The 24,932-nt window shown below is 47.8% G+C and overlaps 1 protein-coding gene across 2 annotated transcripts in view; it reads right to left on the bottom strand.

Annotated features, from left to right (window-relative positions):
* Positions 1-24,932, bottom strand: part of slc11a2 (solute carrier family 11 member 2) — a 67,067-nt gene that overhangs the window by 38,621 nt on the left and 3,514 nt on the right. Inside the window, exons 1-6 of one of the 2 annotated variants that reach the window (XM_038786354.1) lie at positions 23,827-23,886; positions 23,386-23,469; positions 17,104-17,243; positions 7,296-7,418; positions 6,766-6,885; positions 4,296-4,402 (exon numbers count right to left, since the gene is read on the bottom strand). In XM_038786354.1, coding sequence (XP_038642282.1) covers positions 4,296-4,402; positions 6,766-6,885; positions 7,296-7,418; positions 17,104-17,243; positions 23,386-23,469; positions 23,827-23,869 — 617 coding nt within the window. In that variant the 5' untranslated portion in view covers positions 23,870-23,886. Of the gene's footprint in view, positions 1-4,295; positions 4,403-6,765; positions 6,886-7,295; positions 7,419-17,103; positions 17,244-23,385; positions 23,470-23,826; positions 23,887-24,932 lie in introns of those variants that run through there. The other variant, XM_038786355.1, reaches the window with a different exon arrangement.

A 24,932-nucleotide genomic window follows, 5' to 3' on the forward strand; every position in this document is an offset into this window, starting at 1 on the left:
AAGGTGTTCTACGGGAAGCTGTACGAGTCAGAACCCCGAGGGGAGGGGAAGGGATGAAGCAATTTATGGATCGATTGAGGTTCCCAAGGGTGGACGAGGATCGGATGGAGGGACTGGGGGCCCGATTGACTTGGAGGAGATAGTTAAGGGACTGGCAAGTATGTAGTCAGGCAAGGCCCCGGGTACCGACTGTAGAATTTAATAAGAAGTTCTCGGAGCTACTGAGCCCACTCCTGCCAAGAATCTTTAACGAGGCAAAGGAGAGAGGAGCCCTCCCCCTGACGATGGCGCAGGTACTGATCTCGCTCATTTTGAAGACGGAGAAGGTTCTGCTTCAATGTGGGTCCCACAGGCCGATATCACTCCTGAATGTAGATGCCAAATTGTTGACAAACATTCTGGCTACCAGAATAGAGGACTGCGTCCCGGGAGTGATTGAGGAGGGCCAGACGGGTTTCGTCAAGGGCAGGCAACTGAACACAAATGTGAGGAGGCTCTTGAATATTATTATGATGCCCTCGGAGGGAGGGGAGGCGTAGAAGTAGTGGCTGCAATGGATGCAAAGAAAGCCTTTGACAGGGTGGAGTGGGGGTACCTGTGGGAAGTGTTAGGTAGGTTTGGCTTCGGGGAGGGATTCAGAGGGTGGGTTAAGCTACTACATCAGGCCCCCGTAGCAAGTGTATCCACGTACCGGCTGAGGTCAGAGTATTTCAGGCTGTACCGAGGGACGAGGTAGGGTTGCCCCCCTGTCCCCGTTACTATTTGCCCTGGCAATTGAGCCGTTGGCCATCGCGCTGAGGACTTCGAGGAACTGGAGGGGGCTGGTCCTAGGGGGGGGGGGGAGCGCGGATGACCTGCTATTGTATATTTCGGACTCGCTACAGGGGATGGGGGAGGTCATGCGGATACTGGGGGACTTTGGGAGCTTTTCGGGGTACAAGTTGAACATGGGGAAAAGTGAGCTGTTTGTAATCCACGCCAGGGGTCAGGAGGAGAGACTGGGGGAGCTCCCGCTCAAGATAGTGGAGAGGAGCTTTCGATATTTAGGTATACAGGTGGCTAGGAACTGGGATGCCGTACACAGGCTCAATCTATCCCGGCTTGTAGAGCAGATGGAGGGAGACTTTAAAAGGTGGGACATGCTCCCGCTTTCCCTGGCGGGAAGAGTGCAGACTGTGAAGATGATGGTTCTCCCCAGATTCCTGTTCGTCTTTCAGTGCCTTCCCATCTTCATCCCCAAATCCTTCTTCAAGCGGGTGAACAGGATTATCACGGGGTTTGTGTGGGCAAATAAAACCCCGCAGGTCAAAAGACTGTTTTTGGAGCGTAGCGGGCGGGGGGGGGGGGGGGGGGGGGGTTGGCATTGCCGAGCTTCTGTAGCTACTATTGGGCGGCTAATGTGGCCATGATTAGGAAATGGGTAATGGAGGAGGGGACGGCTAGAGGCGGCGTCATGCAAAGGCACCAGTCTAGGGGCACTGGTAACGGCACCGCTGCCGTTCTTGCCGGCACGATACACCACAAGCCCGTGGTGGCGGCGGCACTGAGGGTATGGGGTCAGTGGAGGAGGCACAGGAGCGAGAGGGCCTCAGTTTGGACCCCGATACGGAACAACCATAGATTTGCTCCAGGCAGGATAGACGGGGGTGGGGGGGGGGGGGGGGGTTCTAAGGCTGGTATAGGGCAGGCATTAGAAGGATGGGAGACCTGTTTATAGGTGGGACGACTTTCCCCAGCGTGCAGGCGCTGGAGGAGAAGTTCGGCCTGCCCCCGGGGAATGCCTTCAGATACCTCCAGGTCCGGGACTTTCTCAAAAAACAGGTGCGGACATTTCCGCGGCTACCCCCCTCGAAGGATACAGGACAGGGTAGTGTCTGGCATCTGGGTAGGAGAGGGGAAGGTGTCGGACATATACCAGGAGCTGCAGGAGGCGCAGGAAGCCTCAGTGGAGGAGCTGAAGGGCAAGTGGGAGGAGGAGCTGGGCAAGGTGCTAGAGGAGGGCCTGTGGGCTGATGCCCTGGGCAGGGTGAATTCGCCCACATCATGCGCCAGACCTCAGTTTAATTCAGTTTAAGGTGGTGCGCTGGGCTCACATGACGACGGCGAGAATGAGCAAGTTCTTTGGGGTGGAGGACAGGTGCGCGAGATGTGCAGGGAGTCCAACGGACCATGTCCATATGTTTTGGGCACGCCCGGCGCTTAAAGAATTCTGGCAGGGCTTTGCGAGGGCTATGTCCAGGATTTTGGACACGCGGGTGGAGCCGAGTCCAACAATAACGATCTTTGGGGTGTCGGAGAATCCGGGAGTGCAGGAAGCGAAAGAGGCCGAGGTGTTGGCCTTTGCCTCCCTGGTAGCCCAGAGACGGATCTTGTTAATGTGGAGAGACTCGAAACCCCCGAGCGTGGAGACCTGGATTAGTGACATGGCTGGGTTCCTCAGCCTGGAGCGAATAAAGTTCGCCTTGAAAGGGTCCTTGCTGGGGATCTCCAGGCGGTGCCAACCGTTCGACTTTCTAGGGGAGCAATAAAATGTCAGCAGAACAGGGTGATGGGGGGATAACAGCCACCTAGTTTTGTTAAACATTTTTCATTTATTTTTCTGTTATGTAAAAATTCTGGTTGGAAAAAGCTTTAATAAAAACAATTTAAAAAAAAAAAAGAATACACAAGCATAACATTATCATTGCCGCAGATTGCAAGCAGCCAATGTTAACATCAAACACTCCCACAACAGGCATAGCACAGGGTTAGATACAGAGAAAATCTCTCTCTACACTGTCCCCATCAAACACTCCCAGCACAGGTACAGCACGGGGTTAGATACAGTGTAAAGCTCCCTCTACACTGTCCCTATCAAACACTCCCAGGACAGGTACAGCACGGGGTTAGATACAGAGTAAAGCTCCCTCTACACTGTCCCCATCAAACACTCCCAGGACAGGTACAGCACGGGGTTAGATACAGAGTAAAGCTCCCTCTACACTGTCCCCATCAAACACTCCCAGGACAGGTACAGCACGGGGTTAGATACAGAGTAAAGCTCCCTCTACACTGTCCCCATCAAACACTCCCAGGACAGGTACAGCACGGGGTTAGATACAGAGTAAAGCTCCCTCTGCACTGCCCCCATCAAACACTCCCAGGACAGGTACAGCACGGGGTTAGATACAGAGTAAAGCTCCCTCTACACTGCCCCCATCAAACACTCCCAGGACAGGTACAGCACGGAGTTAGATACAGAGTAAAGCTCCCTCTACACTGTCCCCATCAAACACTCCCAGGACAGGTACAGCACGGGGTTAGATACAGAGTAAAGCTCCCTCTACACTGTCCCCATCAAACACTCCCAGGACAGGTACAGCACGGGGTTAGATACAGAGTAAAGCTCCCTCTACACTGTCCCCATCAAACACTCCCAGGACAGGTACAGCACGGGGTTACATACAGAGTAAAGCTCCCTCTACACTGCCCCCATCAAACACTCCCAGGACAGGTACAGCACGGGGTTAGATACAGAGTAAAGCTCCCTCTACACTGTCCCCATCAAACACTCCCAGGACAGGTACAGCACGGGGTTAGATACAGAGTAAAGCTCCCTCTACACTGTCCCCATCAAACACTCCCAGGACAGGTACCGCACACACACACACACACACACAAACAGCATAAACCATCCTCTATTTTCTCTCATCAGCTTGTTTCAGCCCCACTCTCAGGCACCTCCTCCTGCTTCATGGAAGTACTTATTTCCATTTCGCACTCCCATCTATTGCCTTTACTTCTCTGAGCGAGGTTGATAATTACTGCTGAATTAGGGAAATCTTGAATGAGGGAAATTACTGCTGAATTAGGGAAAACTGTGGGTTCAGTCCATTAACAACTAGCTCAAGACTTTCCAAAGCCGTTTCACATAGTACCCCTGCAAACAGAGCAGACGGCCATTGCAATTTACCCTAGTTACATAGCACATACAGTGCAGGAGGCCATTCGGCCCATTGAGTCTACACTGACCCACTTAAGCCCTCACTTCCACCCTATCTCGGTAAACCAATAACCCCATCTCACCTTTTTGGTCAGTAAGGGCAATTTATCATGGCCAATCCACCTAACCTGCACATGTTTGGACTGTGGGAGGAAACCCACCCAGACACGGGAAGAACGTGCAGACTCCGCACAGACAGTGACCCAGCGGGAAATCAAACCTGGGACCCTGGCGCTGTGAAGCCACAGTGCTATCCACTTGTGCTACCGTGCTGCCCCATAGCCTTGCTTCAGTTGAAGCGATGGTACTTTACCTTCCAGCAGACAGCAGGTTAATAGCTATAGCCGATCCGATCACTTCCTGCATGTCTGAGCCAATGATTGCCAGTTCCACCATCAGCCACAGAGCAATCCGCGGGGCCTGAAACATTCACAATGCAAATACTATTAGAAAAACAACGAGCATGTACAAAGCACCTTTAACATAAAAAAGGCACTTCTGAGGAGTAATCATGGAACAAACGGACTCTTAGCTAAAGGAGGAGATATTGTGGATGACCAGAAGTTTGGTCAAAGAGGTAGGTTTTAAAGAGGGTCTTAACTGAAGGAGAGGAAGAGAGGCTTCAGGAGAGAATTTCAGAGTTCAGGGACTTGGCATCCAAATGCCCAGCCACAATTAGTGGAACGCTAAAATTGGGGGCATCCATAAGGTTAGAGAAGCACAGATATCCCAGAGGGCTGTGCGGCTGGAGGACATCACAGAGACAGGGAGAGGGTAATTATCGGGGTATTTGAAAACAAGGATTTAAAAAAATTTTACATATCAGGAATGGGTAAGCGGGACTTGGTTTGAGTTCGAACACGGGCAAAACTTTGGATGAGCTGAAATGTATGGATGGTGGACAATGGGAGGCCAGAAGAGCGTTGGAGTATGTGAGGTGACAAAAGGCATGGACAGAGGTTTTTACACAGCCTAGCTGAAGCATGGGTGAAGACGGACGATGTTATAAAGGTGGAAGCAGATGGTCTCTGTGATCGAGAAGATATGCTGAGGTTGTGAACGGTCTCATTCAGCGCCAAACAATGGGCTGGATCGATGTAAATCAGCAGTGAGGAAACACAGCTTTTGGTGTAGGCCAGAGGATGGCTGCAGTCCTCCCCATGCTCAGTTGAAAAGCCACTGCGGGACATGTTCTGACCACGATGGGATAGGCAAGGCTGGAAGCCAAGTAGCGACAATCCCACTGAGCTGTATAATGGCCTAGTTGACTATGCTAAAGGAGGAATGACACACCATATTCACATTGGAGGTCATCTGGCACCTTGATTAGTGCTGTTTCAATGCTGTGGCAGGGGAATAAACTTGAGTGGAGAGATCCCAACATGAAACTTGGAAGTATTGTGAGCCAGGAGTTTAGAACTTCAAAAAGGACAGACAGGGTTGGTGGAATAGGCAGACAAGACAAGTGATGAAATTTAATGCAGAGAATTGCGAAGTGATGCATTTTGGTAGGAGGAACGTGTCGAGACAATATAAAATAAAGGATCCAACTGTAAAACGGGAGTAGAGAGACCTGGGTGTATATGCGTATAAATGGAAGGTGCAGGACAGATTCAGAGTGTGGCTAGTGAAGCATATACTATCCTGGGCTTTGTTAATAGGGGCAGAGGGTACAAGAGCAAGGAGGTTATATTAAACTTGTATAAAACACTAGTTCTGCCTCTACTGAAGTGTTGTGTCCAGATCTGGGCCCCACACTTCAGGAAGGCTGTGAAGGCTTTAGAGAGAGTGAAAAAAAAATTCAGGGGACTGGTTCCAGGGATGAGAAACTTCGGCTACTGAAATAGATTGGAGGAACTGGGACTATTCTCCTTGCAGAAGGTTGAGAGGGGATTTGATCGAGATGTTTAAAATCATGAGGAGGGCGGCACGGTGGCGCAGTGGTTAGCACTGCCGCCTCACAGCTCCGAGGACCCGGGTTCAATCCCGGCTCTGGGTCACTGTCCGTGTGGAGTTTGCACATTCTCCCCGTGTCTGCGTGGGTTTTGCCCCCACAACCCAAAGATGTGCAGGGTAGGTGGATTGGCCGTGCTAAATTGCCCCTCAATCGGAAAAAAATTATTGGGTACTCTAAATTTAAAAAATAAATTTATTTGCTTTCAAACCATTATCTGAAAGGAAGAATGTGCAGGGTTACTAGGAAAAGGCAGGGGGCGTGGTACTAGGTAGAATGCTCCTTCAGAGGGTCAGCACAGACACTTCCTATTTAATCAATATTGGAGCAGGGAAGGTCAAACCACCAGAGAAGGCTACGGTGGAGAGATGCATACGGGGCAGCACGGCAGCACAGTGGCTAGCACTGTGGCTTCACAGCACCAGGGTCCCAGGTTTGATTCCCCGCTGGGTCACTGTCTGTGTGGAGTCTGCACGTTCTCCCCGTGTCAGCGTGGGTTTCCTCCGGGTGCTCCGGTTACCTCCCACGGTCCAAAGACGTGCACGTTAGGTGGATTGACCATGATAAATTGTCCCTTAGTGTCCAAAAAGGTTAGGAGGGGTTATTGGGATAGGGTGGAAGTGAGGGCTTAAGTGGGTCGGTGCAGACTCGATTGGCCGAATGGCCTCCTTTTGCACTGTATGTTCTACGTATTACTATCGATAAGTGGTTTAATTTATCAATGAGGGAAAAGTTTGGTGGATAAATTGCATTTTCCTTTCAGTTCTCACCTCGCATAGATGCCTGTTGTGAAATGCATTTTACGTTGAACTTGAACTATAACACGTACCTTAGGATACTGCCGGTGGCAGACCTCAGCAAGATGCATCCCAGTTACCACTCCTAAGCGGGCAGCCAGGCGCTGCAGCAGCAGCCCTATAATGGTAGCTGTCAGCAAGATCCACAGCAGCTACATAGAAAGAACACAACAAGGTCCACATGAATACATTCACAGCACTGCCCTAAACATTGCTCCACTATCAAAGAGTGGCTACAGATAGACATTAGCACCTCAGAATACACCAAAACATTTTACGCCAATTTAGAAAGTCTGTACGTTGCACGTGTAAAAGGATTTTAAAGTTATGTCACATGAGCTGGATATTAGTTGGCACGGGTACAGAACTGACCACGAGTCACTAAATATCACCGACAAACTCCTCAAACCAAGTGTTTGGCTAACAGTCAGGGCCGAGAGCCAGCATTGTGTGCGTCAGAAAACACAATTCTTCAGTACGGATCAGAGCACTTATTGTGCACAGAATTTTACACAAGTCAACACACAATGGGGAATTTTTCCCCCAAGAGTGAAGGATGTACCTTAAATCCTGCCACAGCTCCGGACTGCAGGTCAGATTCAATATTTCCTGGGTCCAGATATGCGATACTCATAAGAAACCCAGGTCCTGTAAATGCCCAGAGCTTCCGGAAGCTAAACCGAGTCTACAGATAAAAAGAAAGAGCAGTCACTTAGGCACATTGGGTTTCTAGCAGTCTGTTTTGATATCAAGTCAATAAAGATGGGTGCACGACAGGATGATTAAGATCAATCACGAATGAATCGTATTTGTCCGCGTTCCCCTGGTGTCTTGGCCAACATTCGTCCCAATATTAGAGCGAGAAACTGTTGGCTAGAACATCAGTAGGACTTCTTGCACTTCTCGAAGCGGGAACTGGACATGGGGATGGGACCAGAGTTCAACGGTATGATGGCAGTTCCAACAGTGCAGAAAACCCTCAGTACTATGGAGTGCCAGCCTAGACTGTGTGTGCGCGCGCACGCACACACACACATCCTGGGGTGGGCCTTGAACACAATCTTGTGATTTCCGAGTCAAAGGGGCTTTCGTTAGCCCAAAGCAGCAGTCTTCTCAGATCATATTGTGTAAATGAAGGTGAAGCATGTATGTTGGTCAACTGTGTGGAAACCTAGCACGATGCTAAGAAAGCTCCAATTCAGGGGTCGCACGTGGTGCAGTGGTTAGCACTGGGACTACGAAGCTGAGGACCCGGGTTTGATCCCGGCTCTGGGTCACTGCCCTGGACTTTGCACATTCTCCCTGTGCCTGCGCGGGTTTCACCCCCACAACCCAAAGATGCGCAGGGTAGGTGGATTAGCCACACTAAATTGCCCCTTAATTGGGAAAAAAATAATTGGGTACTCTAAATTTATTTTTAAAAAAAGAAAGTTCCAATTCAACAGCTGAGAAATCTTCCCCCTCCTGTCGGACGTCTACTCGTCTCTTCTGCACCTTAACCAGTAAGAAGTAGTGGACCAGAGCGGCTTCTTACTGCTTGCCCAACCACGACCATCCTACCTTTTGTGGCATTGACTTGCAGGGCTATCTGACCCACATGGAAAGAATCCCAGCCCTCCCAGAGGGCTCTACCCAGGCTGAAAGGACACTGACTGTTTGAACCCTGGAGTACTGCAGATCTGCTGGATTCAGGGATTAGATAACCTGATTCACAAAGAGTGTCGATTCCTCTTTCAAATATCCATCACCAGACATGGCACATTAAACCTACTGTGACCTCAAAGAGAACAATAGAGGGCGGGACAGATCGGTCTAACTAGAATCACAGTAACCTGGTTCATCAAACATTTTACCTGTTAGGGAGGAACATTAAACAAAGAACAATAAGAAGCTAAGAAGCCAGTACAGAGCTCAAGTAACAGAATCGAGGGCTCAGCTCAAACATTTTAGGATTTTTACCCAACACTTGTTAGTTTAATTTACATCCTCATAATGATCCCATTGTGCCCACTTATCTAACTTGTATTTCATCTCTTAAAGTGGAGCCTTCTCTAACAGCTTACTGAGTCTATAAACCAGTGAGGGGCCAGATTCAATCCCTGGTCTGTACTAAATTAGCTGACCACAGCTAGGCTGGTCCGGACGGATTCAGTGGCTCTCTTCCATGGAGTTCGCGGCCGAGTCATGATCCTGTATTTCACATTATTAGAACTCATCCATTTCGCTCAGGAAAGCATTGAGATGGGATCTGTTGTTCCTGCAGACAAATAGCCTGTTAGGGCTCCGCTGAAGAGTAACATGATAACATATGACTGAACTCAGGCCCCAGCAAGAACAAGCACTTTCAGAGAAGGATCAGGCAGAAGACGGGCAAAAGGACTAAAAGACAATTTATTGGAGAAGAGACATGTTGAAGCTTTTGATCTTGCGCTCATCATGACAAGTCGCAAGCACACCAATGTAAGGGAAAACAACAATTTATACTGCATGAGAAGAAAGTGCTGATCGGTTGGTAAGTATACTCTGATTGGTAGAGACTCTGCCATGGAGAACGCACCAGTTGATGGTGGCTAACAGATAACTGCCAAGAAGTTTAAAATTTAAACCAGGCAACTGGACACTGATATTCACTGCATTGCTCCGAGGAATGAATCGGCGAAAGGCTGTCACTTATTTTGTTTAGCTGAAGAAGGCACAATGTGTGTACATGTTCTTTCTGTCTGCGAAGGACAGGATGCATTAATAGATGTAGCTTCCAGTACAGGCAAATAGGGCACACTGTGAGCCCGACTATCTTAAATTGCTTGTCAGTGCAATTCGTAGTACACTGAGGATTATTTAGCAAATGCTGTCCAATCGAGGAATCACATTAACATTGTCAGTCAGACTTGCAGTGTTGGCAGTTAACTGTCAGTCACCATCAACTGGTGCATTTTCCATTCCAATGCTTCTCCCATTCAGAGTCCACTTGCCAAACAGTCAGCACTCTTCCCAAACAGTATAAATTGATGTTTTCCCCTAATATTGGTATTCTTGTGAAGTGTCCTGATAAGTCCAAGATGAAAAGCTTCAAAATGTCTCTTTTTACAGTAATATTCTCGGTCTTTACAACCAAATCACTGTTTATCGGGTAAAAGATTTGGGGTATTTTTATAAGAATTATTGGTTAATTCACTTGTGCTGTGACTCCGGATCAAGTGGGGCTGAAATTGACTGCGCACTAGCACAGGGTGTGGTAACCTAATCTGGGGGCTTGGGTCCGGGATCTTTGGGAAGGGAGACAAAAATAAAAACAGTGCACTAGGTTTAGTCTGCTGCAAAGGGTTTTCTCCAGGTGGATGACTTGTCTCTGGTTTATTTATCGGGGAGGCGGTTGCATTGTGACATTGTCGCTGGACTAGTAATCCAGAACCCCAGGATAATGATCTGGGTTCGAATCCCACCACGGCAGGTGATGGAATTTGAAGTCAATAAAATATCTGGAATTAAAAGTCTAACGATGCCATGAAACCATTGGCGATTTTTATAAAAACCCATCTGGTTCACTAATATCCTATAGGGAAGGAAATCTGCCGTCCTTATCCAGTCTGGCCTACATGTGACTCCATATCAGCATTGTGGTTGACTCTGAAATGCCCTAGGAAATGGCCGGGCGAGACACTCAGATATATCAAAAACTGCAACAAATAAATCACAATGGAATGAAATCGGACGGGCCACCAGGCATCGACCCAGGCACCGGAAACGAACCCAGTCCTGTCGACCCTGCAAAGTCCTCCTTAGTAACATCTGGGGGTGTGTGCTAAAGTTGGGAGAGCTGTCCCACAGAATAGTCAAGGAACAGCTTGATGCAATCATACTCACAGAATCGTACCTTACAACGTCCCAGACATCACTATCACCATTCCTGGGTATTTCCTGCCTCACCGGCAGGACAGACCCAGCAGAGGTGGCGGACAGCACAGTGGGATACAGTCAGGATGGAGTTGCCCTGGGAGTCCTCAATATCGACTCTGGACCCCATGAAGTCTCATGGCTTCAGGTTAAACATGGGCAAGGAAACCGCCTGCTGATTACCACGCACCGGCTGATGAATCAGTACTCCTCCATGTTGAACACCACTTGGAGGAAGCACTGAGGGTGGCGAGGGCACAGAACATACTCTGGGTCGGGGGCTTCAATGTCCATCACCAAGAGTGGCTCAGTTACCCCACCACAGACCGAGCTGGCCGGGTCCTAAAGGACATCGCTGCTAGACTGGGACTGCAGCAGGTGGTGAGGGAACCAAGAAGAGGGAAAAACATACTTGACCTCATCCTCACCAACCTGCCTGCTGCAGATGCATCTGTCCATGACAGTATCGGTAGGAGTGACCACCGCACAGTCCTTGTGGAGACAAAGTCCCGTCTTCACATTGAGGATACCGTCCATTGTGTTGTGTGGCATTACCACCGTGCTAAATGGGATAGACTTCGAGATCTAGCAACTCCAGACTGGGCATCCATGAGGTGCTGTGGGCCATCAGCAGCAGCAGAATTATATTCAACCACAATCTATAACCTCATGGCCCAGCATATCTCCCACTCTGCCATTGCCACCAAGCCAGGGGATCAACCCTGGTTCAATGAAGAGTGCAGGAGAGCATGCCAGGAGCAGCATCAGGCATACTGAAAAATGGGGTGTCAACCTGGTGAAGCTACAGCTCGGGACTACTTGTGTGTCAAACAGCATAAGCAGCAAGTAATAGACAGAGCTAAGCGATTGCACAACGAACAGATCAGATCTAAGTTCTGGAGTCCTGCCACATCCAGCCGTGAATGGTGGTGGCCAATTAAACAACTCACTGGAGGAGGAGGCTCCACAACTATCCCCATCCTCAATGATGGAGGAACCCAGCACATCAGTGCAAAAGACAAGACTGAGGCATTCGCAATAATCTTCAGCCAGAAGTGCCGAGTGGATGATCCATCTCCGTCTCCTCCGGAGGTCCCTAGTTTCACAGATGTCAGTCTTCAGCCAATACGATTCATTCCACGTGATATCAAGAAACAGCTGAAGGCACTGGATACTGCAAAGGCTATGGGCCCTGACAATATCCCAGCAATAGTACTGAAGACTTGTGCTCCAGAACTTGCCACGCCCCTAGCCAAGCTGTTCCAGTGCAGCTACAACACTGGCATCTACCTGGCAATGTGGAAAATTGCCTAGGTGTGTCCTGTACACAAGGAACAGGTCAAATCCAACCCAGCCAATTACCGCCCTATCAGTTTACTCTCCGTCATCAGTAAAGCGATGAAGGACTCATCAACAGGGCTATCAAGCGGCACTTACTCAGCAATAACCTGCTCACGGACCCTCAGTTTGGGTTCAGCCAGGGTCACTCAGCTCTGACCTCATTACAGCCTTGGTTCAAACATGGACAAAAGAGCTGAAGAGGTGAGGTGAGAGTGACTGCCCTTGGCACCAAGGCAGCATTTGACCGAGTGTGGCATCAAGGAGCCCGAGCTAAACTGGAGTCAATGGGAATCAACTCTCCGCTGGTTGGGGTCATACCCGGCACAAAGGAAGATGGTTGTGGTGGTTGGAGATCAATGATCTCAGCTCCAGGACATCACTGCAGGAGTTCCTCAGGGTAGTGTCCTAGGCCCAACCATCTTCAGCTGCTTCATCAATGACCTTCCTTCCATCATAAGGTCAGAAGTGGGGATGTTTGCTGATGACTCCAAATGCAGCAAGACCTGAACAATATCCAGGCTTGGGGCTGACAAGTGGCAAGTTACATTCGCACCACACAAGTGTCAGGCAATGAGCATCTCCAATAAGAGAATCTAACCATCACCCCATGACATTCAATGACATTACCATCGCTGAATCCCCCACAATCAACATCCTGGGGGTTAACATTGACCACAAACTGAACTGTACCCAGCCACATTAATACTGTGGCTACCAGGGCAGAGGCTGGGAATCCTGCGGAGAGTAACTCACCTCCTGACCCCCCAAAGCCTGTCCACCATCTACAACGCACAAGTCAGGAGTGTGATGGAATACTCTCCACTTGCCTGGATGAGTGCAGCCCCAACAACACTCAAGAAGCTCAACACCATCCAGGACAAAACACCCCGTTTGATTGCTCCCCCTTGTGTGTACCATGTGCAAGATGCACTGCAGTAACTCACCAAGGTTCCTTAGGCAGCACCTTCCAAACCCACGACCACTACCATCTAGAAGGACAAGGGCAGCAGATACCTGGGAACCCCACCACCTGGAGGTTCCCCTCCAAGTCACTCACCATCCTGACTGGGAAATATATCGGCCGTTCCTTCACTGTCGCTGGGGCAACATCCTGGAATTCCCTCTCTAACAGCACTGTGGGTGTACCTACACCACATGGACTGCAGCGGTTCAAGAAGGCGGCTCACCCCCACCTTCTCAAGGGCAATTAGGGATGGGCAATAAATACTGGTCTAGCCAGCGACGGCCACATCCCAGAAATGGCAAATTGTTTTAAAGAGCTTCAAAAACACATGCTAGTCAAATTGGCAGGGGACTCAGAAGTAGAGATACCAGCTCGAGCTAGGAAGATGGAGATAACTGACACGATTGCTCAACATTTAAATTGAAAGAAATGCTCGGAACATAGGAGAGCCCTCGATGCAGTGTAGCAGCAAGGAAAGCGTCTGGTGCGAAAGCTGAGCTGGCGAGAATTCGGTTTCAGTTGAAGCATGAAGGGAAATAAAAAAGAATAGAAAAAGAAATGGGAGATGGAAATTAAAATGAGGAGATTGGAATTAGAGAGAGAGGAAAAAGCAAAAGAGAGACCTCCAGCTTAAGGCCTGGAATTGAGAGGGGAGCTGCCAGAAATTAGAGAGGAGCTTAATCTTAGAACGGAATCCAGTGATGATATGTTTGTGCCTCCTGCAGTAAACCATTCACTTCAGGTGCAAATATTTCCCAGAGCATTGCTGTTTTGAAGGGAAATATAGATGATAGCATGCAATCAGTTAGTCAGGACGAGGACAGCAAGGACTGTGAAGTGGCACCAAGCTACAGTTGATTAACCCACATCCTTTTAAAGGTCCACGGTGCCTCTTCAAGGTAAAGGAAGCCAATAGCAAAGGAGATGAAATAATCAGTAATCAATGCCGTTTGAAAATTAAGAGGAAGGTGGATGGAGAACATGTGGCGATTCTGCAACCACATCTGTTAAAAAAACACAAAAGGTTCATGGAGCCTATTCCGTGCCATCCTCTGATTCTGAAAGCAAAAATAAGTTGAAATCTGTGAAGCACAGTCTGTATTACTAAATGGAGATAAGGGTTGTGAGGTAAAGACTGTAAAACAAAGAATGGTGCATATGCAGCCAACCAACTCGGAGGATTGAACCCTCAGATGTACTTGATGCTGAAAGTAACCATGTGAAGAAAAAGAGAGAATGCAGAGCTGGAGGGGTTGAGAGTATTTATTCATTAAAAAGAACCCAAATATTTTGCTCAGCATTGACAATACTGCTTGCAGTTCTACTGGCGAAGATTCTCAGAATTTGGATAAACATTAATTTGACAATCAGAAAAGACTGGCGGCATTACCCGAGAGACAGAAAGCGACAGAAATGCAGAAGAAACTAATTAATAATTAGTTCTTATAATAATTACTAATAATTAGTAATTCAGGGGGGTCCTCTCTAATTTGGACAGTCAGTCAGAAACTGGACAAAGGGAAGCACGTTGCCTTTGAAGAAAGGGTGACGACGAGGCACTGTTTGAAGATATCAGAGGGGGTTCTAAAACCAAAGATGAAAACCTATCAACAGGAGAAGAACAGAGAGAAGGTATAATAAATATACTGAAAGAGTGTAGACAGAGTTCAAAGTAAACACCAGAGGGGATTCCATTAACTAATCATAGTGTAGACATAAGACACTCTGAACCAATAAAGCCACATCTGTCTCACCAAAACCAGAGACTGGCTCAGTTAGAGACTGAAATATAGTGCATGTTGGGTATATTGTGGAATCAAGTGAAAAGGCTGTGGTCCACAGAACATAGAGTTTGAGAGATTGAAGGCCACGTCAGTGGGCGAAGCAATGGCGCCCGCCCTGGACTTTTCCAAACCACGGAAAATGGCCACAGACGCCAGTGCCCTGAGGGGGCATGCTACTACAAGATGATGTTGCAGAAATAGAGATGACAATGGTATATTTTTTTTAAAACTAAGTCCATGCCAAATAAATTATTCTACCTTTGAAAAGGAAGCCTCAGCATTGATACTGGGCCTTCAGCACGTTGAGGTTTATGTCCGACATGACAATAAACAAAGCTTAGTTTATACGGACCATACTCTGCTTGCATTTATAGAGATGTTTAAAGCCTAGAACGCAAAATGATTTTGTTGGTGTTTATTGTTGCAGTAGCTCAATGTTAAAGTTGCACAAATTCCTGGACGTTGTCTTGGTCACGGGTTTTAAGGGCTTTCTAGTTACCAATGTAGAGACTGGGAAGGGAACTTGTACGCTGGGGATAGATATGTGTTTGTGATTTGTGTCTTGCAAACCTCAATAAAACATTTGTGCTCGGATGTTGCATTATTTTCGGGCAGGAGGTATGCAAGGACCCTTGCTGTTTATTCCCTTATTTCCCCTTTCTTTTAATTTGCCGTTTATCATTTTTGATCCATGGATGATTTTTTTTTTTAAATTTAGAGTACCCAATTATTTTTTTTCCAATTAAGAGGCAATTTAGCGTGGCCAATCCACCTACTCTGGACATCTTTGGGTTGTGGGGGCGAGACCCACGCAGACACGGGGAGAATGTGCAATTACAGGGATATGAACAAGGACACGGTCCTACCTATCTCTCCTCAGTGTTTTCTCCAGAAAGACTGAGAGTGCTGTATTTCTGGAACTGCAGAGAACCTGAATGAATGAATCTAGAGGAAAACCATTACTGGCTGTGGACAAAGACAAGGACCTGCTCTCTCTCTCCGGAAAGGCTGAGAGTGCTGTGTTTCTGAAACTACAGAGAATGTGCACACGGACAATGATCGAAGGCTAGGATTCGAACCTGGGTCCTCAGCGCCGTTGTCCCAGTGCTAACCACTGCGCCGCATGCCACCCCGATCCATGGATGATTAATGGACATGTATCTTTAAGTACAGCAGCAAAGAGAAAGTGGAATTCATAAGTTACAAGAGAGAATACTCTGCTCCTCTCTGCTCGTTTGAACAGGAGTTTCAGACCTTTCGGTACCAGAGAGACATGGGATGGTACTCTGTTTGATTAATTGGTTGATCAATGAATTGGCCAAAAGGCCGTACTCTGCCCAGTAACAGGTGGGGTAGCATGGTGGTTAGCATAAATGCTTCACAGCTCCAGGGTCCCAGGTTCGATTCCCGGCTGGGTCACTGTCTGTGTGGAGTCTGCACGTCCTCCCCGTGTGTGCGTGGGTTTCCTCCGGGTGCTCCGGTTTCCTCCCACAGTCCAAAGATGTGCGGGTTAGGTGGAATGGCCATGCTAAATTGCCCGTAGTGTCCTAAAAAGTAAGGTTAAGGAGGGGGGGGGGGGCGGGGTTGTTGGGTTACGGGTACAGGGTGGATACGTGGGTTTGAGTAGGGTGATCATGGCTCGGCACAACATCGAGGGCCGAAGGGCCTGTTCTGTGCTGTACTGTTCTATGTTCTAGGTGGTGCTTGGATCTGGCCTAAGTGGAATGATTTTCAGAGACCCAAGGAACTCAGTTTGACTCCTGGCAGTACAGGGATATGAACAAGGACACGGTCCTACCTATCTCTCCTCAGTGTTGTCTCCAGAAAGACTGAGAGTGCTGTATTTCTGGAACTGCAGAGAACCTGAATGAATGAATCTAGAGGAAAACCATTACTGGCTGTGGACAAAGACAAGGACCTGCTCTCTCTCTCTGGAAAGGCTGTGAGTGCTGTGTTTCTGAAACTACAGAGACCTGAATGAATCATTGATAAAAACCCTCGAACTGAAAGCAAAGTTTGAAAAGTTTGTTTTCAAACTTTTCAAAAGTTTGAAATCTGAAACAAAGACTGTTTTTATCCTTTTACTTATGATTTTTTTTACCCCTTTCCTCCCCTCTGCGTTTGTCTGTCTTGTGTGTGGGCAAGTTAAAGTGGGGAATCAGATAATAGTTAAGCAGTTGTATTTTCTGCATTTTTCATTATAGTCTGGTTATAAATAAATAGGGTTGTGTTTACATTTACAAACTGGTGACTGTAATTATTGGGCAGCCAAAGGCCAAAGACCTTGGGAATTTTCATTAAATTATTGGTTAATTCCAGGTCACGTGGGGCTGGAATTGACCGTGTACAAGCTCAGGGTGTCGGAATAAATGCAAAATAATTCTCACCGAACTATCGTCTGGAATCTGGATCCTCTCATCCAGATAGGTTTGCGAGCTTTCTTCGGTTGGATCGGGAGATGCTGGTGGAGTGATGGTGCTGTACCTGAAGTGAATGTTAGCTGTGCCATCCGCCTCTAGCTGCGTCTCTGAAAAGAGAAAGAAGTGCATATTGACCAATCCTGGTCAGATCTCAATCAACATCCTTCTTTTAAAATCGCAGGGCACAATGACAATGGGCGGTATTCCCCCCCCCCCCTCCACGCCGGGTGGGAGAAACACTGGGGAGCAGCGCGAATCGCGCCACGCTTCCCCGACCCCCGCACGAGATTCTCCCACCCCCCCGAAACCAGTGCTGTGCGAATCACGCCGCGCTTCCCCGAACGCGATTCTCCCACCTCCCGAAACCAGCGCCGTGCGAATCGCGGCAGGCAGATTGGAGAATCGCCGCAAACGGCGAGTGGCGATTCTTCGGCCCGGTCCGCGCCATCGTGAAACGCAACGGTGTTCACGATGGCGCGAACACTTGGGCTCCATATCGGAGAATCGACCCCAACATAAGCAAGGACAATACTAATAGCCCATCATCAAGATATGAAGAGTCAACCATATAGTGTAGGATAAGAGCAACCTTCAGGTCAGACATACAAGAGGTAGTAGGTTCTCTTTCAGATATTGGATAAGAAGAGATTATTCACAAGAGGTTTACCGGAAAGATTTAACAAGCAACTTGTACATACTACAAATGGAATGTTCCAGCAACACAATCAACCCAGTGTGATAAGGCACTGTACCCAGTCCCAGAGTGTGAAAGGACAGTGTGATAACCCACTGTACCCAGTCCCAGAGTGTGAAAGGACAGTGTGATAACCCACTGTACCCAGTCCCAGAGTGTGAAAGGACAGTGTGATACCCCACTGTACCCAGTCCCAGAGTGTGAAAGGACAGTGTGATAACCCACCATACCCAGTCCCAGAGTGTGAAAGGACAGTGTGATAACCCACTGTACCCAGTCCCAGAGTGTGAAAGGACAGTGTGATAACCCACTGTACCCAGTCGCAGAGTGTGAAAGGACAGTGTCATAACCCACTGTACCACCCAGTCCCAGAGTGTGAAAGGACAGCGTGATAACCCACCATACCCAGTCCCAGAGTGTGAAAGGACAGTGTGATAACCCACTGTACCCAGTCCCAGAGTGTGAAAGGACAGTGTGATAACCCACCATACCCAGTCCCAGAGTGTGAAAGGACAGTGTGATAACCCACTGTACCCAGTCCCAGAGTGTGAAAGGACAGTGTGATAACCCACTGTACCCAGTCCCAGAGTGTGAAAGGGCAGTGTGATAACCCGCTGTACCCAGTCCCAGAGTGTGAAAGGACAGTGTGATAACCCACTGTACCCAGTCCCAGAGTGTGATAACCCACTGTACCCAGTCCCAGAGTGTGAAAGGACAGTGTGATAACCCACTGTACCCAGTCCCAGAGTGTGAAAGGACAGTGTGATAACCCACTGTACCCAGTCCCAGTGTGTGAAAGGACAGTGTGATAACCCACTGTACCCAGCCCCAGAGTGTGAAAGGTCAGTGTGATAACCCACTGTACCCAGTCCCAGAGTGTGAAAGGACAGTGTGATAACCCACTGTACCCAGTCCCAGAGTGTGAAAGGACAGTGTGATAACCCACTGTACCCAGTCCCAGAGTGTGAAAGGGCAGTGTGATAACCCACTGTACCCAGTCCCACAGTGTGAAAGGACAGTGTGATAACCCACTGTACCCAGTCCCAGAGTGTGAAAGGACAGTGTGATAACCCACTGTACCCAGTCCCAGAGTGTTAAAGGATAGTGTGATAACCCACTGTACCCAGTCCCAGAGTGTTAAAGGACAGTGTGATAACCCACTGTACCCAGTCCCAGAGTGTGGAAGGACAGTGTGATAACCCACTGTACCCAGTCCCAGAGTGTGAAAGGGCAGTGTGATAACCCACTGTACCCAGTCCCAGAGTGTGAAAGGGCAGTGTGATAACCCACCGTAACCAGTCCCAGAGTGTGAATGGACAGTGTGATAATCCACCATACCCAGTCCCAGAGTGTGAAAGGACAGTGTGATAACCCACTGTACCCAGTCCCAGAGTGCGAAAGGACAGTGTGATAACCCACTGTACCCAGTCCCAGAGTGTGAAAGGACAGTGTGATAACCCACTGTACCCAGTCCCAGAGTGTGAAAGGACAGTGTGATAACCCACTGTACCCAGTCCCAGAGTGTGAAAGGACAGTGTGATAACCCACTGTACCCAGTCCCAGAGTGTGAAAGGACAGTGTGATAACCCACTGTACCCAGTCCCAGAGTGTGAAAGGACAGTGTGATAGCTCACTGTACCCAGTCCCAGAGTGTGAAAGGACAGTGTGATAACCCACTGTACCCAGTCCCAGAGTGTGAAAGGACAGTGTGATAACCCACTGTTCCCAGTCCCAGAGTGTGAAAGGACAGTGTGATAACCCACTGTACCCAGTCCCAGAGTGTGAAAGGACAGTGTGATAACCCACTGTACCCAGTCCCAGAGTGTGAAAGGACAGTGTGATAACCCACTGTACCCAGTCCCAGAGTGTGAAAGGACAGTGTGATAACCCACTGTACCCAGTCCCAGAGTGTGAAAGGACAGTGTGATAACCCACTGTACCCAGTCCCAGAGTGTGAAAGGACAGTGTGATAACCCACTGTACCCAGTCCCAGAGTGTGAAAGGGCAGTGTGATAACCCACTGTACCCAGTCCCAGAATGTGAAAGGGCAGTGTGACAACCCACTGTTCCCAGTCCCAGAGTGTGAAAGGACAGGGTGACGCTCAAACACTGGCTCACAAGAAATTTAAGATCTATTGCCAAGCAGAGCAGAGCATTACTGCTCCAAAATGGATACCTTTGCCCCAACAGCCTTTTTTACTTCAAGTCTGCTCCCCTCAGTTCTTTCTCCAATGTTTTAATCTTAAACTGGAACTACTCCTGTCCCTGTCTGATAGACTTGCAAGCTGGCTTCCTGAATCTGACTGCCTCAAGTAGAATTATTCATTGACTCTTGAACTGCTCTGGTGATCGATCAAAACACTCCCAGAGGGACCCATCCTTAATACTCGGCATGAACCAATCTAACATGCATTGGAATGTCCTGTACCCAAAATGTTTGACTGCTGATTGAACATGCTTCAACCTCATCTTCCTGCTGACCCCCTGATAACCTTTCACCCCCATCGTTAATCAAAATCTATCTAGCTGTCTGTATATTTTTAAGACACTCAAACTGCCTTCTGAGGACGAGAGTTCCAGAGACTCAACCCCTCTGAGAGAAAACATTTCTCCTCATCTCCGTTTGGAATGAGTGACCCCTTATTGTTAAACAGTGACCCCGAGTTCTAGATTCTCCCACAAGAGGAAACATCCTCTCCACATCCACCCTGTCAATACCCCCCTCAGGATGTTAAAGGTTCCAATCAAGTCGCCTCTTACTCTTCAAAACTCCAGTGGATACAAACCCAACCTCTCCAACCTTTCCTCATCAGACAACCCGCCCATTCCTGGGATTAGTCTAATAAACCTTCTCTGAACTGCTCCTAACGCATTTCCATCTTCCCTTAGATAAGGAGACCAATACTGTTCACAATACTCCAGATGTGGTCTCACCAACTGAACAACTGAAACACAACCTCCCTGCTTTTATATTCAATTCCCCTCACAATAAACAATAACATTCTATTCACTTTCCTAATTACTCGCTGTACCTGCAGACTAACCTTTTGTGATTCATGCACTAGGACCCCCAGATCCCTCTGTACCTCCGAGCTCTGCAATCTCTTACCATTTAGAAAAAGGCCCATTTCTGCCAACTGTTTCCTGTTAGCCAGCCAATTTTCAATCTATGCCAAAATGTTACCCCTTACACAATGAGCTTTTATTTTCTACAATAACCGTAGATTTCCAGAAGGTGCCACATCCAAGTGCAGTACATCCACTGGTTCCCCTTTATTCACAGCACACGAGCTCCAATAAATTGGTCAAACATGATTTCACTTTCACAAAACCATGTTGACTCTGCCTGATTACCGTGAATGTTTCAAAGTTCCCAGCCAATAACATCTTTAATAATGCCTTCTAATATTTTTGTTCTAACAGATGTTAGGCAAATGGTCCTATAGTTTCCCACTTTCTGTCTCCCCCCCTTTTTAAATGAAGGAGCTACATTTGTGATCTTCTGATCTAATGGAACCTTCACTGAATCGAGGGATTTTTGGAAAATTAAAACCAATGCATCAACCATCTCATTTGCCACTTGTTTTAAGGCCGTAGCATGGAGTCCACCCAAATCTGAATACCCAATTTACTCAATGCAACTTTCCTGGTGATTGTAATTTTCTTGAGATCCCTGGATTTCCTCTTCATTGTTCCTCTTTATTACAGCAAGGATTACACTTCAAAAATACTTCATGATTATAAAGTACCTTGGGATATCCCACGGTCACGAAATGCAAGTCAGCCTCAAAGCTGCTCTCCTACATTCTACCCTCAGTGGATTGAGGTTATCCAAAATGCTGCTGCCTGCCCTGCTCATACCAACTCCCATTCCCCATCACACTTGTGCTCACTGACTTATTTTGTCTCCTGATCGAGCAACATCTCCATTTTAAAATTCACAGCCTTGTTTTCAAATCCCTCCATAGGTTGGCCTCTCCCTGTCTCCGTGATCCCCTCCAACCCACAACCCTCCTAGATCAGAGAGCACAGGGATGGTGGATGAACAGGGTTTTGGCAGGAATTAGGGCATGGAGGGCAGAGTTTTAGATGACCTCAAGTTTACGAAGGAGGCCGGCCAGGAATGCGTTCGAACAGTCAGGTTTAGAGATTACAAATGTATGGGGGAGGATTTAAGCAGCAGATGAATTGAGTCAGGTACTGTTACAGAGGTGGAAATAGGCGGTCCTGACACGGATAAGTGGACGAAAGTTCATCTCAAATATAACACCAAGATTGTGAATAGTCTGGGGCTGCCTTGGGTGGTTCACAGGGAGAGGAATGGTGCCGGTAGATAGGGAACAGAATTTGTGGCAGGGAGTCTGTTTAATTACCCCGAGGATTTGTTATACCTTTCTCCAATCCTTCCCATGGTACTGGCAAGTCCTCCTTTCAACAGGAAGAACCACTAGGGCAGCACAGTAGCAGTGGTTAGCACTATGGCTTCACAGCGCCAGGGTCCCAGGTTCATGTAAGCCTCCTTGTGACAATAAAGGTCATTATTATTGTGGGGGAAACTCTGATTCAATTCAGCGTACAGTTCAGCCTTTCAAATCAGGAAGATATGTGCAAATTGGAGGTGGTTTATTGGGCGCTGTAGTACAACCAACACTCAGTCACTTACATTCACATGAGGAATCATCATGGTTGAGCTCTCAAACTGTGCCAAGGAACCCAGCCTCGGCAAGTTATGTGGGACAGGGGAGGGAAAAGAAGTTGGTTTGGGGGCGGGTTGAATTAAAGATGACTGTAACTCAGTCTAGCCTTTTAAGCTTGTAAAAGGAGCCTGTGGGGACTTTTAATTGTGGGTCAGATGTGCAACAGGCCTGGAATCAAAAGTGTCTCTGTACAATGTGGTTTAAAGCCAGCTTTAAGAATCAAACAATAAAATTAGGCCAGAGAAGTTATGTGAATACTTTGCTACTGGTAATTAGAAGACGACTATAACGACAACAAGAATGGCCTGGTTTAGCTCACTCAGCTAAATCGCTGGCTTTTAAAGCAGACCAAGCAGGCCAGCAGCACGGTTCGATTCCCGTACCAGCCTCCCTGGACAGGCGACGGAATGTGGCGACTAGGGGCTTTTCACAGTAACTTCATTGAAGCCGACTCGTGACAATAAGCGATTTTCATTTTCATTTCATTAAGAGGCCGGAAAGGCCTGGTTTAACAAGGATAAGAGTATATACTCTTCTGGTCTAATACAGAAATAAGTGGGCTGAAGTAGAGCGCTCTTTCCAAGGGCCGGTGCAGACTTGATGGGCCGAATGGCCTCCTTCTGTACTGTAAATGATTCAAAATTCCATGATAAAGAACCATCGTGGTGCTGGAACCACACTGATGAGCAGTGCACTCAAGTGGGAGTGCTTGCACGAGAGCGTGTACCAGAGCGGGAGACCACGAGCGCACTAAATGCTTCTGTAGAAAGTCCTGAGCAATTTCCTCAGACTGAGCCAGAAGGAAGATCGGGCACAAATGAGTCATGTACATCTGCAGGATACAACGGGAGACTTTACCTGTCAACTCTTTCTTTTCCTGGTCGGGAGCCATGGTGAACGGAACTAGTCCACACTCCGAGTTCTCTGCAGAAGCCACGATCCCTATAGCAAATACAGATTTTTTTTAAAAAATCAATTAGACAAGGGGAGGGAGGAAAACAACGGCAAATGGAGGAGGGGGACTGCAGGGTGGATTCAGCACAAACAGGCATTCAGTTCAAGCCAACCCAGCATGAAATAAAGTGCAATAACTAACATGGAATGTTTCAGTCCAGTGCCAAGGTTGGCACGCAGCAGCCAATTCAACACAGCTCCAGGTCATTTTAAAAGGTTTTCATCTTCTAACGTTCTAAAAGACGTCAAATTGTGCACAGTGCAGATTTTACAGAGCAAAAATGTAAGACTCGTACAGTGCTTTACACCGTACTGATAGCAAAAACAAAATGTTATTATACTAACCATTACCCAATGCAGACACAGCACGCTGTAAAGATATGCACATACTGATAGTTACATAGTTTTTTTGGGGGGGGAATCAACTAGGTGCTGAACACAGATATAAAGCTTTAAAAAAAAAGCCTCCAAACTATGCTTCCAGGAAATCCACACATATCGCCAGAGATAGAGACAGAGACACATTGTCTTCGTAGGGAGAAATCGCCCGCAGCCTTCAGCCAGAGTCTCTTTTTGACCCAAACCTTCCTCACAGCTCCTCCTGAATTCTTAGAAGCCTTTCTGTTCAGAAGTGCTGAACCGTGGAACAGAACTATTGGGGAAAGATGGCAAGATTAACCTGCCCTCAGACTCTGCCAGCAGAGAAGACAAGCCATGCAGTGGGCAACTTTGCCTCACTTTTGCTTTGAGAAATGCTGCTAGTAACGTCAGCCACTGCTGACCCCTGCGCCCCCACCCAATAGCTGCTTACAGCAGTTTGAAAGAATTTGGTTCAGTACCATGTTTGCCCATTACCTCAGTGTGACCTGTGAGACAGAGGGCATGGTCCACTACCTCCCAATCAACCGTTTCATTCCTTCTCTTATATACAGCACATGCTTGAACAACCTCCACAGAGATGCTGGCTCAGACACCAACTCCGTATTGTGCTCTCTCCAGACCCTGAATACACCCATTTGCAGCTTTATTGGAATCACTGGCAATAGCCCGAAGAAACTGGACTCCACCATAACTGACACATTTTAACCAACGTAGAAATGTGAGGGGATCATTTTGGGGGTAATTGTGCACTTTGTGGCTGAGCCCAATCTGCCGACCCTGCTTCACATTCCTCCTGAGTCGCGTCATTAGATGCTATCAACGTTCACCAACCGCAGGTCACTCCAAACTGCTCCTTTAATGGCCCAACGGCTCTCCAGCCATTTGCAGATAGTCTCAAAACACCCAGTTGAATGGATTAATGACCAACAAGGCCTCTTAACCTCTGTTTGTTTATGTTGCCACTCGCTGAGGCAACAAAATATTTTCCATTGCCATGTTGCCTCCAAAGGCGGGGTTTTAACATAAACAGATCGGGAAAAACATTGAGCAATTCAATCAGAAAATAAGAA

Source organism: Scyliorhinus canicula, chromosome 28 (genome assembly GCF_902713615.1).
Source record: "Scyliorhinus canicula chromosome 28, sScyCan1.1, whole genome shotgun sequence".
NCBI lineage: Eukaryota > Metazoa > Chordata > Chondrichthyes > Carcharhiniformes > Scyliorhinidae > Scyliorhinus > Scyliorhinus canicula.